The following is a 12,824-nucleotide window of genomic DNA, read 5'->3' as shown; positions in this document are numbered from 1 at the left end:
TCTGGAGTCAGAGTCTGTGCAGTGTAGAGATCGGTGGATGGAGCGTTTAACGAATCACGAGTCAGTCTCAGCTGTCAATTATGACGTTTCAGCCTGTTTTTATATCATAAATAAAACCAATTAAAACCAAACATCCATCCATGTGGTCCATGTTTATTTACAGTCTATGTTTCAGCAGCTTTATTACTGTGAAAGCCTTAAAGCTGAAGTGGAAAACAACCAGTGACAGTCCCTAAATGGTTAATTAAAACTCAGTGCCTTGCTCAAGGACACTTCAGAATGCAGATAGGAGGAGCTGAGAGTCGAACCTGATAAGAAAACTGCTTTTAATTTACGTTTCATGCTTTTTAATCCATTACTTCTCTAGCTCTTAGGTACATGTCGATTATTGTGTTTCATACTGTAATTGTGGCATAATATAATATAGTTCATAAGAATATGCATTATAATGATGTTATACTCTACTGTACGTTGGCTGCTACAGTAACATTAAGATTATTCAAAATTTAATAGGCAAAACCATATTAACTCTCTCTATGTAAAATTGGCGGACAAAAAGAAATGTTGACTGTAACGAATGAATGAATAAACAGTGATTTGAATAGATCTTTAACTCCGGTGTTACAGTCGATTGTCAGTGTAATAAATGAGCAAACTAGCAGCTCAACAAAGTAAAATAACTTTGGCCACATTTTACCTATGGATTAAATCCCAAAGAGCCGATTGGCCTTCAGAATAAAAGAAACAATGATAACAAATCAGAACTGAAGAGATAAAGTCAGGGCTCCTTCTTTAATGTTAAAACTCACTTGATTAAAAGGAACCATCTGTACACGTGAATGTGAAGGTCGCTTGAGTCATGAGACCTGAGAGACTTGAACTCATTTACATCATGTTGCCGGTTCTGTGGTTTAACATTTTAAATCTATACAGATGATTGATGAAGAGGCTGTAGTGTCTCTGTGCAGTTTTTCACCGGGGTCGGTCTCGACCCCCCCCCCCCTCCCGACCACAGTGGATATTTTCAGAAATGATCCTCTGCTCTTTACTAAAGTCTGGTATGTGTAAATATCCGTCTTCCAGCATCGTTCTTTACACTGAGAACAGTCTGAGATACACATACCAGAGGTTGTGTGTGTGTGTGTGTGTGTGTGTGTGTGTGTGTGTGTGTGTGTGTGTGTGTGTGTGTGTGTGTGTGTGTGTGTTTGTGTTGTGTGTTGTGTGTGTGTGTGTGTGTGATACATTCTGTGAGGACCAGTTTGAGGTTTAAACCATTGGAGTGAGGATGTCATGGGAAAGTAAAGACATTCCAGTCAGTTCTCACTTTCTGACACAACTTTAAAGAGCTGGTTCAGGGTTTAAACTTAGTTTCAGGTCAGGATAAGGGGAATGGGGAGTGTGTGTGTTTCTGTCTCAGGCTAAGTTTAGTGACAATCTGGGCAACGTCTTATCTAATTGGATAGAAGATAGAAGCTGTGCCCTCAGTTGGGAAAAGGACGTGCTGATCAGCAGTGTGTGTTTGGTCTTGGTGTTAATCATGTTGTGGGAACCTAAGTCTCGATGTTCTTGTAAAATCTGGACAATGAGAATGTGTTTCTCTGCTGTTTGTGTGTGTCCCTCCTTAAATAGATAGAAAAACAATCTATTCATACGTCTCTTGTTCCTGCTAATGAGCCCAGACCAGGCTGCAATTATGACCCGGGCCTGTGGTGACCAATCACAGAGTGGCGAGTAGCCGAGCCGCACTGTATGGCATCACATGACAGTATCAGGGCCGGAGTGTATATGCTGCTCTGGGCTGTGGTGACACTAATCGACCAAGACAGCCTGAGCATGACCTACTTCTGAAGGTGGCTCCTGCAGACGGGACGGTAACCCTCCAAACCAGGAGTAATGGATGCTGCTGCAGCTCAGGCTCTTTATGATGTCAGTCCCCCGGGTCAGTGGCTCGAAAGCGTTTGGTTCATGACCCCCTGATGTTCACAGGCTGCACACCAATAATCTAACAAAGACTGATTTCACCTGCTCAGGTCACCTCATATCTTTTTGAGGCTGGGACACTGGGCATTATTTAATATTTTACAAGGAAAATGTTTTAAAAAGTGAAATTGACCCAGAAATATAAATTCGGAATCTTCTGGTCCAAAAACATAAACTTGGGACGATCAGAGAGGTCAAGACCCTCATAACCACAGGTTGTACGTCTGTTCTAAAGTTATTAACAAATTGAATTCTCCCTCTGCTAAATTTTATTTTAAACACACATGTTATTCTACTTCCTTGACTTCAGGCTATGAGTTCTGAGCATAAAGACGAAAATTAAAGTTGTAAAACACAGCCGCACAGTTTACAAATTGGTTAGTTGTGAATTCAAACACAGAAAAAAGACACTTGTTAACTAATTAAATAAAGTTAACAAGTAATACAAACACAATTTAATTAATTTGTGTGTAACAATAAAGTATGTTTTCAAGTTGATATTTTCTTTTTGTCAGTGAAGTATAAGTGAATATATATTTAATATTTAGGATTGATTAAGTTTCATTGTCTCAGCAGCTCAGTCCAAATGGTGCATGAATATTAATGAGGTGTCTGGACCCGAACAACACAAATAACCAGGTTTATAACCGGAAACACGCGAGGACACCTTCAAAATAAAACACCAGAGCTGTGAGGATTCACAGAAAATAAATCTATTTACATAAGAGATCTCAAGTGTAGAGTTAAGTATTTCATTCATAAAAAAAATCCACTGAGATATTTTAGAGAAAGATGTTTGTATTTTATGTTTCGAGTAAGTTTTATTTATTCATATTTTATTGATCCTTAAGGCAGTTTACTTTATGGCAGCTACATAATTTGTTAATTAATTGTTGATGTATGTTTCTCATTGAAAGTCTGTTTATTATTTACTGTTCTTTGTTTGTTTTATTCTACATGTATATTTTATGTTCGAAATAAATAAACAAATCCAAGTTATGCAATTTCTTTACAAATACTAAATACTAATACAGGTCATTTATTTGTATGAACTATATTTTCTTGTCTCGTCTGATGTTTTATGAAAAAAAGATGAAATGAAAATGTCTCTTCTAATCTAACATTTGATTTTACTTTAATCCTTCACGTGTTTATTTATCTCCTTGGGAGTCAAGGAAGGCGGAGTGAAATAAAACGAATAATTATTGATGGCAATTATAATAATTGTTGTGATTACAATGATTAAATAATACACAATAGTGCAATGTAAAATTATAGATTCCAATTATCATTGATATTGTGACTATAGTTAAAGATAAAGAAATTAAGATTGTAATGGGGGGGGGGGGTTGGAACTTTTTCTTTATGGTTGGATATATTGTGTCTTGAATAGAAATCAGAATGACTGGTTTGATGACTGGTTTGATGACAGTAGAGAAACCCTGTGTGTGTGTTGTGTTGTTGTGTTGTTGTGGAGTCAGTGCACTTTAAACCCATGTGTGTTATTTTGAAGGGCCGGGCCGGAACCCTGTGTGCGGGCCGCCGGCAGCTTGTGGTTCCGGCCGGTTCCTCCCGGTTCCTCCCAGCAGCCGCACCGAGCAGCTCTTCTCCTCCCGGCAGCGGCGGCAGCAGCACCGGGGAACCTCGCACTCGCACACCGGCTCGGCATCACTCGGAGACGCGCTCTCACGGCTGGAAGCGGCGACCGAACGCGGACTCCTCGCCCCGGCCGCGAACCCCTCCCCGTACCGCCTCTTTCACTTGGGACGTCACGGTTTTCCCCCCCATTTTTTTTTTATTTCCTCCCACCAACCTCTGACAGACTGTCCGCCGCGCACTCAGCTTGGCTAGGCTGACATGGTAGATTACCACGCTGCTAATAACCAGTCATCGTTCGGCGGTGTTCAAGTCTACATGGAGCAAGAGAACGATTGGGACCGGGACCTTCTGCTGGACCCGGCCTGGGAGAAGCAGCAGCGGAAGGTAAGGACAGCCGCGGAGGAGTCGGGGCCCAGCTGGGGCCGAGTGTAGCCGGGCTGAGAGGAGGCGGCGGCGGCAGGGCATGAAAGAAAAATGGCTGGGACGGGGAGTGGAGGTCAGAGGACGGGCCTGCAGCTGCACCAGTGCCCCACTTTCTATCACCCACTCCCCCCCTCAGCCGCAGCCTGTCCCCCCCTCTCTGGGTCTTTCTCTCATTCCTCTCTCTCTCCATGAAAACTGCTGGATTGTGTCTGTCTCCCCTTTTTTCGCTGCTGCCCTTTCTCTGTTAAAGGTGATTCTTCTCCCGGTACTTTCCCTCCTCTTCCTCCTCTTCCTCCTCCTGCCTGAGCGGAAACACGGCGCCACATTGTTGTAAAAAAAAAAAAAATCCCAAAATGTGATAGTGCAGATTTGATGTAGTGTTTGTGTGCGGAGGCTTTAGGGCGTCATCACGCTCCCTGTCCCACTTGTGTGTGCCTGCCTGGCCGCGGGCTGAAGGCCGATACGACTCACCGAGGCGAGGCTGGGAAACCGAACCGATACCACGGTGCTCCGGGGCCGATATACCGACAATTTAACCTTGAAGCATTCGTGGTTCATCATCTTTTATTCAGAGGTTCAATTCTCAGGATGGAAAATCACCAGGGAAACACAGTCATTGAAACCCACGGTCCGCTTGTGGAATTCCTGACATAGTTCGCAACTTTTTCGAGCCTCAGAGTATTCGAAGCATGGCAGTTATTTTAAAAGCATTTGAAAAATCCTGTGAGCGTCACCTCTGTACAGACGAGTCCTCCTGTGGCAGAACCCTCCAACTGGTTCTGCTCAGGATCGCTGGAACGTCTGTGTTTCCCAGTGAACCAGCCAGTTACCGCCAGTTTCCAGTGGAACCGCTTTAATCAAAGATTTGTCAGTAATGGAGAACGCTGCACAACAGAAGTAAACTAGATGTAAGAGAGTGGATTGCACTTGATTACCTGGGAGGGTTTGAACCGTTGGTAGAGAGACTGTATTCAGACAGTTTCTGACATGCCTCCTTAGTGGTTTCCTCCTTCCTCCTTTCCCAACCAGTCAAACAGGACACACCCACTGATACCATCATGGTTCTAACATGAAAACCTGAAGCACCTTTTCAGGTTCAGAACCAATTTCAAACAGAAATGTGTGTTCAAACCTCTTCCATGTTTCTGTTTTAAATTCAGACACCAAACCACTCGGCAACATGTTCATCAAGCTCTGCAGTTTTCTGTGGGTTTGGCCTAATGCTACCGACTATCATCTCCACTGCTTCTTCCATAACAATTACATCCTCATCAACGTCATCCACCACTTTTCTGCTTGACATGTTTTTGGTAATAGACGCAGCCTGGCTGAGATTGTTGCCAATGGGTGTTGCACCACTTTGCTACCTGTGCACAGTCCCCGGATGGCAATAAAAGTCATCCACTAAAATTTACTAGACAAAGGTGACCTCGTTTTTTTTTTTTACCCAGTTATCCCCTTTAGGCGGCTGCCAAGCTGACTGAGCGTCTCTCAAAATATAGACCCATTTAAAAAGACCTTGTATGTTCCAAATAGGAAATAGAGGAAGTTATGATGTGATATTTACATCACATGTTCCCTCCATAACTACAGGGATGTGTCTTAAAACCGTAAACCCCTCTTACATCAGTTTTTAACGTTCTAAATTCTCATAAGGGCGTGGAGACAGTATAACGAAGGGCAATTTGAAGAACCATTACTTGACAGTGTGGAATGATCTAGAGGGTGTGTTTTTATGTGTGTGTGTGTGTGCGCTAACCAGGCTACGCACCCTAGCCTTTTCACTAATTCTCTAGATGACTGGCATACTTTCTAGTGGTGTGACAGCATGCCAAGCATTGAATTGTGCATTTTTATAAGGCTACTCAGCATATTCTCTGTCAACATCACACATTCTTACACCTGCTTAACGTCAAACCTCTGCGGCTCCAGTCCTCCGTTGGCACCTGATGCCAGTTGCTCCACTGTTAGTCATATTTGTCCATGGATCCCAGAGGTCAAAGTAGGAGAGCATATCCGTACAATCATTAACAGAATGAGGATTGTTGTGCAAACCTGGGCTGAGGTCCACTCCTCCACATTCCCACATCTCCCCTCATCAGTGGCTGCTGATAGGTGTTTAGTTGACTGGGGAGAGAACAAGCCGGGGACGTGTCCCTCTGGAAAGCTTGAGCTGCGCCGGTCGCAGTGAGGCGGGGGGGGGAACCAAGGGCAAATTCCTGCGGTGTATTCACGCTCACTGTGCCAGTTATTGCGCAAAAGGGGAGCAAACGCCTCCCGCAGAAATATCAAGAGAGAAGTGGATATAATGAGTGTGGGAATGGGTTTGTCCCTGTGCAGTGAGAGAGGGGCGAGTCTGTAAAGTCACAAACGGGAGCAGTTTGTCAGTGGCAGGTTTTTCCATCATGCTGACTTCTGAACATTGAAAATGTTGAGTAATACGAGTGGGGGGAAAGATGGCCGTCCTCAGGATTTTTTTTTGCATTGTTGCCTTTTTGTTGTCCACAGTGAGAGAGAGAGAGAGAGGAGGGGGGGTGATCTGATGAAGGAGGCAGAGAGAGGTCATGTGACAAAGGCCTCCCTTCACATTTGAACTCAGAACACTGTAGGAACATAGTTCACATGTTATCTAATGGAGCCACAAGGACCATGAAACATTTGGACTTGATCTGTTTGTGTAGAAAAGTGATCTGCATGGACAGGCCTCATCCTCATCCATACGAACAAGGCTGAACATGCATATAACATGACCACTCAAGTACACTGGGCATGTGCCATTGTAAACATGAAGCATTTGCTGGTAGCCGAGGCTGATGTATCGGGTCTAAAACTCCGGAGTAGTGTGGATGCCAGGCGCAGCTGTAGCAAAGGGTCTGCATTTTCAAACAGAAATGTAGTTGTGTGGATGTAACCTTCTTCTAATACAAGACGTTTGGCCAGTGTGAGTTTGTGTTTCTCTCACAGAAGCAGAGTTTGTCCTTGTGGTTTGTTTCCATTTGTCCATTTTGAGCAACATTTCTCAACACCCTAGAGCAGCTGGACTGAGCCAAGCAGAGTCCAGTTAACGTCAGTTTGTTACAGAAGAAGCTTCTCCCCCCGACAAACATGTTATTAAGTCTCTGTGCTCAGGGATCCACCACAGGTTCCAACATGTCACAGTGCGCAGCGCCGCAATCAGAGGTTTTATTGTACATCCTGCTTCCTAGCGACAGTTTGGCTGCACATATTTCTCATGTCATGATTCAGAGTGAAAGGGAGCGAGGTGGGTGGATGAGCTAACAAGGAGGCAGTAAAGTGCACGAGCCAAAGGGCCTGGAACAGTCTGCAGCATTTGTCAAGGTGACACACCAGCACTTGTTCGGCTGTTCCCCTCTGATGCAGTGGAGCTGGGTTAATTCACAAAACAGATCAAACTCTAGATTAACGGTTGCAGCTAATGCAGAGTGAGTGGCCTAAGTTGAGCAGGCAAATCAGTTCTGGTGTTTGCAGGAAACCAAAAGAAAGACTGAGAAGTTAAACTGTGGATTCACGTCGGCGTTAATAATCTCATTCTCTGGTCTTAGATTGTATCATTAGCGTGTGGCACTAATCGTGCAACATTTCTCACAAGTCAGTTGTGTTACTGTGTCACAATCAGTTGTGGTTACTGACTGGTGTTTGATCTGCCCTCATTTTCCTATGCAGCCAGTGTCTCATTCTGTTTGCACTGCAGTGACTGAAGCTGGACTGTTACACTGACTCACAGCTCAACTCACTGCTGGAAATATGGGAGGGTGAATGAGAGGATTTGACGTAGCTTGGGATAATATTTCTCTTGTGTTGAGTATAGTCACTAAGTTCCATTCATACTTTAAACTTCTGTAAACCATAAACCTTTCCTGCCCCCATCCAGAAATAAAGTAGCAATATCTCGGAAACCAACACGGCCATCTTGTGCGTTTGACGTCATTTGTGTTTGTGCGGTCATGATCATGGAGTGGAACCACGGTATCAAGGTCCCAATCGAGACTCAGTTTCAGCTGTCAATCATGACATTTCACTTTTATATCATCAACTAACTTATTAAAACCAAATTATTAGAAACATCAATGTGATTAAAACTTCCTAAAATCAAAGAAACCATCTTTGAGAAACATTCATTCAATGTGTACTTTGAGTTTTTAGTTTGATGCATGTCACATCAGCGAGGAGGCAAGATTTATAACCTATACTGCAGCCAGCCACTAGGGGATGATCAATAAGCTTTGGCTTCACTTTCAGTAGCCCTCATGTCCTCCATCTTTATATACACTGCATGCTTTAATCACACCTACATTTGGGTCTGTCACAAATGAAATAACTTTTTTCTGTAGCCTGATGTCAGAGTAAACATGTTTTTTTCGATGTCTCAAAGTAAGCATCAGGAATTTGTTTGTATTCGGCCTCCTCTTCCTCCACCAGTGCCCAAGGTGGGCAGCTGGACACAATGTTAGTTTGTTCTTTTGGCGCCCACTTTCACATGCTTTCTGTGTGGCTGGCTGGCAGGCAGGCGGAGCCGGTTCAGATGGCCTGGGTTGGCTCAGGACGAGCTGCGAGGGACATTTTGCCAGGACAAATGGACCAAAGAATACATCCTGCGGTCATTACTACATTGGCTTAGATCTGGCTGCATAACAAGCTGCCATGTCGCTTTTTTTCCGATCCCAGCCTACTTCCTGTTCCAAAACATTTAAAAACCAGAAGGGAGCTGAAAACGTTTGAGGAAGGTTGAGTAAATTGGCTGTTTGCTGAACAACAATGGACAATGGTCCATTTGTAGAGAACAACCGACAGAAACAAACGCTTTGATTGATTGTCTGTCTTTTCGTGTGTGATTGGCTGTGTCGCTGGACCAACCTGAACGGGATGTGGTGAACAAGAGGAAATTACTCTTGAATGAGGGCAGTTGTAATTAAAGTTGTAATCACCACACACACTTTTGCATTGTGTTGCGGCCTCTTGATGGACATTAAGTTTATTCAGCTTGGATCCACTCCACAGAATTATCATCTTCTCTCTGTTCTTGATATAAACCTAGGGTACATTCACACTTAAAGCCCTCGTGCTCATTCATTTTTTAGATCAGATCTTTTGGTTTCATGCTATTTCTTAACTGGGGCCTGTATCAGATTCCATTGTGAACTGGTCACAGTCCTGTACTGACCCGCATGAACAAAAGAATAACGAGACATACTACTTTACGTCGCAGGCCTTTCTGAAATTAACATCATTGAGTTCACTGAAGTCCGTGTGTACGGTTCCATGTACAAGTTGTTGTCAAACGCAAATTGGTTGCGGTACGAGCCCTCAAGTTTGGCTTGAACAGGAGTGTCACTCCAAACACGCATAAAATGGTGATTACTGCTCTAGGGTGACGTAAAGGTTGCACGGATCCAAGCTGTGTTAGATTTGGACCTAGCCTTCCCCACAAAGTTCATTCACAGGCCACAGGATAGATAATTATTGGGAGATACTGTGGACCACATATGAAAGTGGCCCGAATTGGAAAAGACCAGATTCAATGCGACTTCTTTTGTTCGCACTATCATGAAAAAATACCTGAGTCGCATGCGAGCAAAAACAGATTTGGTCCACTTGAACCTGCAGTCTGAACAAAGACTGTGTGGTTGCCGGCTCAGACACCTGAAATCAGATCTTTTTGATGATCATGGTTTTCCAAAATTATTTTCAGAGGAAATACAAGAATAAAGAACGAAGGGGAAAATCTAACACATTTCTTCCTCTTTAAAAAAAAAAAAAGTAGAACATCCAATATAGCTGAACTGAGCCTGTAGATCTGCTGAGACAATTACTTCAGTAAGCAGTTTTTCCTAACTGCATTTTTCTCTGAGTATTTTGGGAACGTGAGATAATGGAAGTCTTGGGTCATTCCCTCACCGCCAGCTGATTCCAGGTCAGCTGTGGGAAAGCCCTCCACCTCAGCTGTGACCGCCATCCAGAATCAGCTTGTGGACCTAAACAACGAACCAGTCAGTCAAGCAGACAGGCAGTGAGAGGACAGAGCCGCGAGGAATGTAACCCCTCTCGGTCGCCCCCTCCCTCGCTGTCTTTCTCTCTGTTCTGCGTTTGATGGCGGTGAGAGAGCATGCAGGGGGAGACATTCCTTTGGTGGCCCATTATAGCCTGCCCGGCTTGTGGGAGGTGACCTTTTACTAAAGGGGGGCGGGGTATCCTGTTTTTTTTGTTTTTTGCTTTGGGGGTTTGCAGGATTGCAGATGTGGCCGACGTGGTGGAGTCAAGAGGGAGAATCCTCCTCTGGGGCAGAGGGTGTTCACTCACCGAGGGGGGGCTGCTTTAATTTCCAGCCTGTTTCAATGTGGCGGATGTTGCGGCGCCAATCGTTGCTCCAAATATTTGTGTGCAGAAAAAGCTTGCTTCCCGTGTGGCGGGCGAGTTCAAAGAGCCGAGCGCAGATACGGAACTGCAGACGGTGAACACATGGTCCAATCAGTTGTGAGGGATCGTAGCTACCGTGTAGCCCCTGAGCGGTTATTGACATAGGTCGGTTGTAGGCCTGTGTGTCGAGGTGCTGAAGCCTAATGTGTTTCTCTTTCAAAGAGATTTCTTCACGGTCTGTTTCTCTCCCACTCTCTTTGTGTGTGCGTTGCATTTTGGGACAGCGAGGACTCGGGTGCGTTCGAATGTCAGAGCAGCCGCAGATCCCTGGATGCAGTTCCTGTCTGATTATAACTTTTAACTCTCTCACTCACGGTGGCTGTTCACATGCTCACTTCTAGGCTATTGTGTGCAGTAATGAGGATTAGTAAATGGCATTTCCTCCTGATGAATTGAAATTGGCAACAACAAGGACCAAGAATTTCCTTCTGGTTGGCTGCCAATATTCTTGTTGATGGTTTTAGCTTGAAGCTCAGACACCCCCCTCGTTCACATGTCCTCGGGTGTATCCTCAACAAAGGGTTTAAGGGAACATACTGACTTTTCTTTGCACATTTGATCCACTTGCCTTTCTTTGTATCCAGAGACCATATGATAGATCTACATCATGACCTCCACGAAGGAGGTTATGTTTTAATTTGCTGTTGGTTCGCAGGATTGTGTAAAAACGAATGAATGAACTTCCATGACATTTTGTGGAGGGAGGGTGCACGACCCAAGAAAGAACCCATTTCAGGAAAGTGTCCACTCTTCAGTCCATATTGAAAGCAGCGTAAGACAACATGTGTGTGTCTGAGCAGAGAGATTGCGACTGCACTGATTGTGGGACAATACAAATCCTCCAATGCAGACGCAGTGTTTTAGGGAAGTCGGTTGGGGGTTGTTTGTAGGACAGCAGCAGAAGAAAGGCATGTGTGTTTAGGTGTGTGTGTTTAAATGCCTGTGTTTATGTGTCTGAAGGGTGGGGGCTACCCTTACATTATGGGTTTTGGGCATGGGGTGATGCCTGCAGTTTGAAATTGAGGTCTACCCCCCCCCGCCCCCGCTCTAGTTTTCCAACAGACACTTAGCTGTGGGTTCGTCTGCAGGGGCTTCTGGTAAACACGGTACAGTTAAACAAATGTAGGCTCGTCTCATGTCCACGCCATGCAGTGTGTGTTTGCATGCAGGAGAGTGTGAATTTGATTGTGAGGCATCATCTATGTTCTGTTAAACACACAGAGAAATAAATGGAGTACACAAAAAATATATAGAAAAAAAGAAAAATGCAGTTTAACACAGTGTTGTACCTCACAAACAAACTGTAGTGTGTAGGATTACAGCAACATCACACCCCCACTGTTTGTAGGTGTTACATTCGGCTGCAGTTATGAAGATAAAAGATGAAGAATATTCACTGCTACAACTCGTTCACAGTGGCAGTTTGCAAATCAGCAAAAGAGGACGCTTATATCACTTAGTCACTGCAGTGGTTTAATAAAATAACAGTATAAAATTGTGCCGGTGTTGTGCACCCTCAGCCGTGCACCACTGTTACCTGCTGTGTCTTTGAATATCTCTGCCTGCCCTCTCATCTCTGCCGTCTCCATGGCTGCACGGAGCAGATAGTGTTCATACATGTATCAGTGCGGCAGCAGCTTCTCTACCGCAGCACTCACTATTTTTGGAAACAGCACTTCAGAGCTCTGCTATCATCCTGCTCCTTACAGAGAGACTGTGTTCAGGTTCAATACATATTGTATCAGAAAAATGGAAGAGAAAGACGTGAAACACTGTTCGTACTGTTGCTATTTCGGTCTGGTTTTGAAGTTCTAAAGGAGGCTAATGCACCGTCCTGTTTCATCCACTGCAGATTATAGATAGATGTGCATTGCCTACAACCATTAGCACACTTTTTTAAACATCTTTCCAGATGCATGTGCGTGGTTGTTCATGTGTGAGTTGATGCATTCTGTTTCGGTGTTGGATTACACAAAAACATCTGGTTGAATTACCACGGAACTTGGAGGAAGGAAGCGGTGTACGTCATGAAAGGACCAATACAATTAAGCTTTCTCTGGAATATTATATTTTGTTGATTGGAACAAACATCATGTCGGCACACAATGCGTGCGTGTGTGTGCGTGTGTGTGTGTGTGTGCGCTCTGAGTTTGTATTGTTCAGTGTCTGAGGTTTGTCCTCAATCTGGTCGCCCTCTTGATGCCAGCGTGACAGTTCAGCAACATCTGCCAGTGGGACAGACCAGCCCACCCACATCAACCACACCACGACTCACACAGAGATTATCTCCCAGCTCAGATCACCAGATTAAACTCCAATACGACATGTATCTCAGATGAACACAAAGGTAAAGGCAGTGAGGTATAAAGGCATATAAAATATGTATG

General features: G+C 44.3%; 1 protein-coding gene across 5 annotated transcripts in view; it reads left to right on the top strand.

Annotated features, from left to right (window-relative positions):
* Positions 1-3,562: 3,562 nt before the first annotated feature.
* actn4 (actinin, alpha 4) overlaps positions 3,563-12,824 on the top strand; it is a 52,089-nt gene continuing 42,827 nt past the window's right edge. For 2 of the 5 annotated variants that reach the window (XM_035153756.2, XM_035153755.2), the window contains exon 1: positions 3,563-3,963. In XM_035153756.2, coding sequence (XP_035009647.2) covers positions 3,838-3,963 — 126 coding nt within the window. In that variant the 5' untranslated portion in view covers positions 3,563-3,837. The remainder of the gene's footprint in view (positions 3,964-12,824) is intronic. The other 3 variants (XM_035153754.2, XM_035153753.2, XM_035153757.2) reach the window with 2 other exon arrangements.

The sequence above is a fragment of the Hippoglossus stenolepis genome, chromosome 4 (assembly GCF_022539355.2).
Source record: "Hippoglossus stenolepis isolate QCI-W04-F060 chromosome 4, HSTE1.2, whole genome shotgun sequence".
NCBI lineage: Eukaryota > Metazoa > Chordata > Actinopteri > Pleuronectiformes > Pleuronectidae > Hippoglossus > Hippoglossus stenolepis.
The sequence above is the reverse complement of the archived record's forward strand: the minus strand, read 5'-3'. Positions and strand labels throughout refer to the sequence as shown.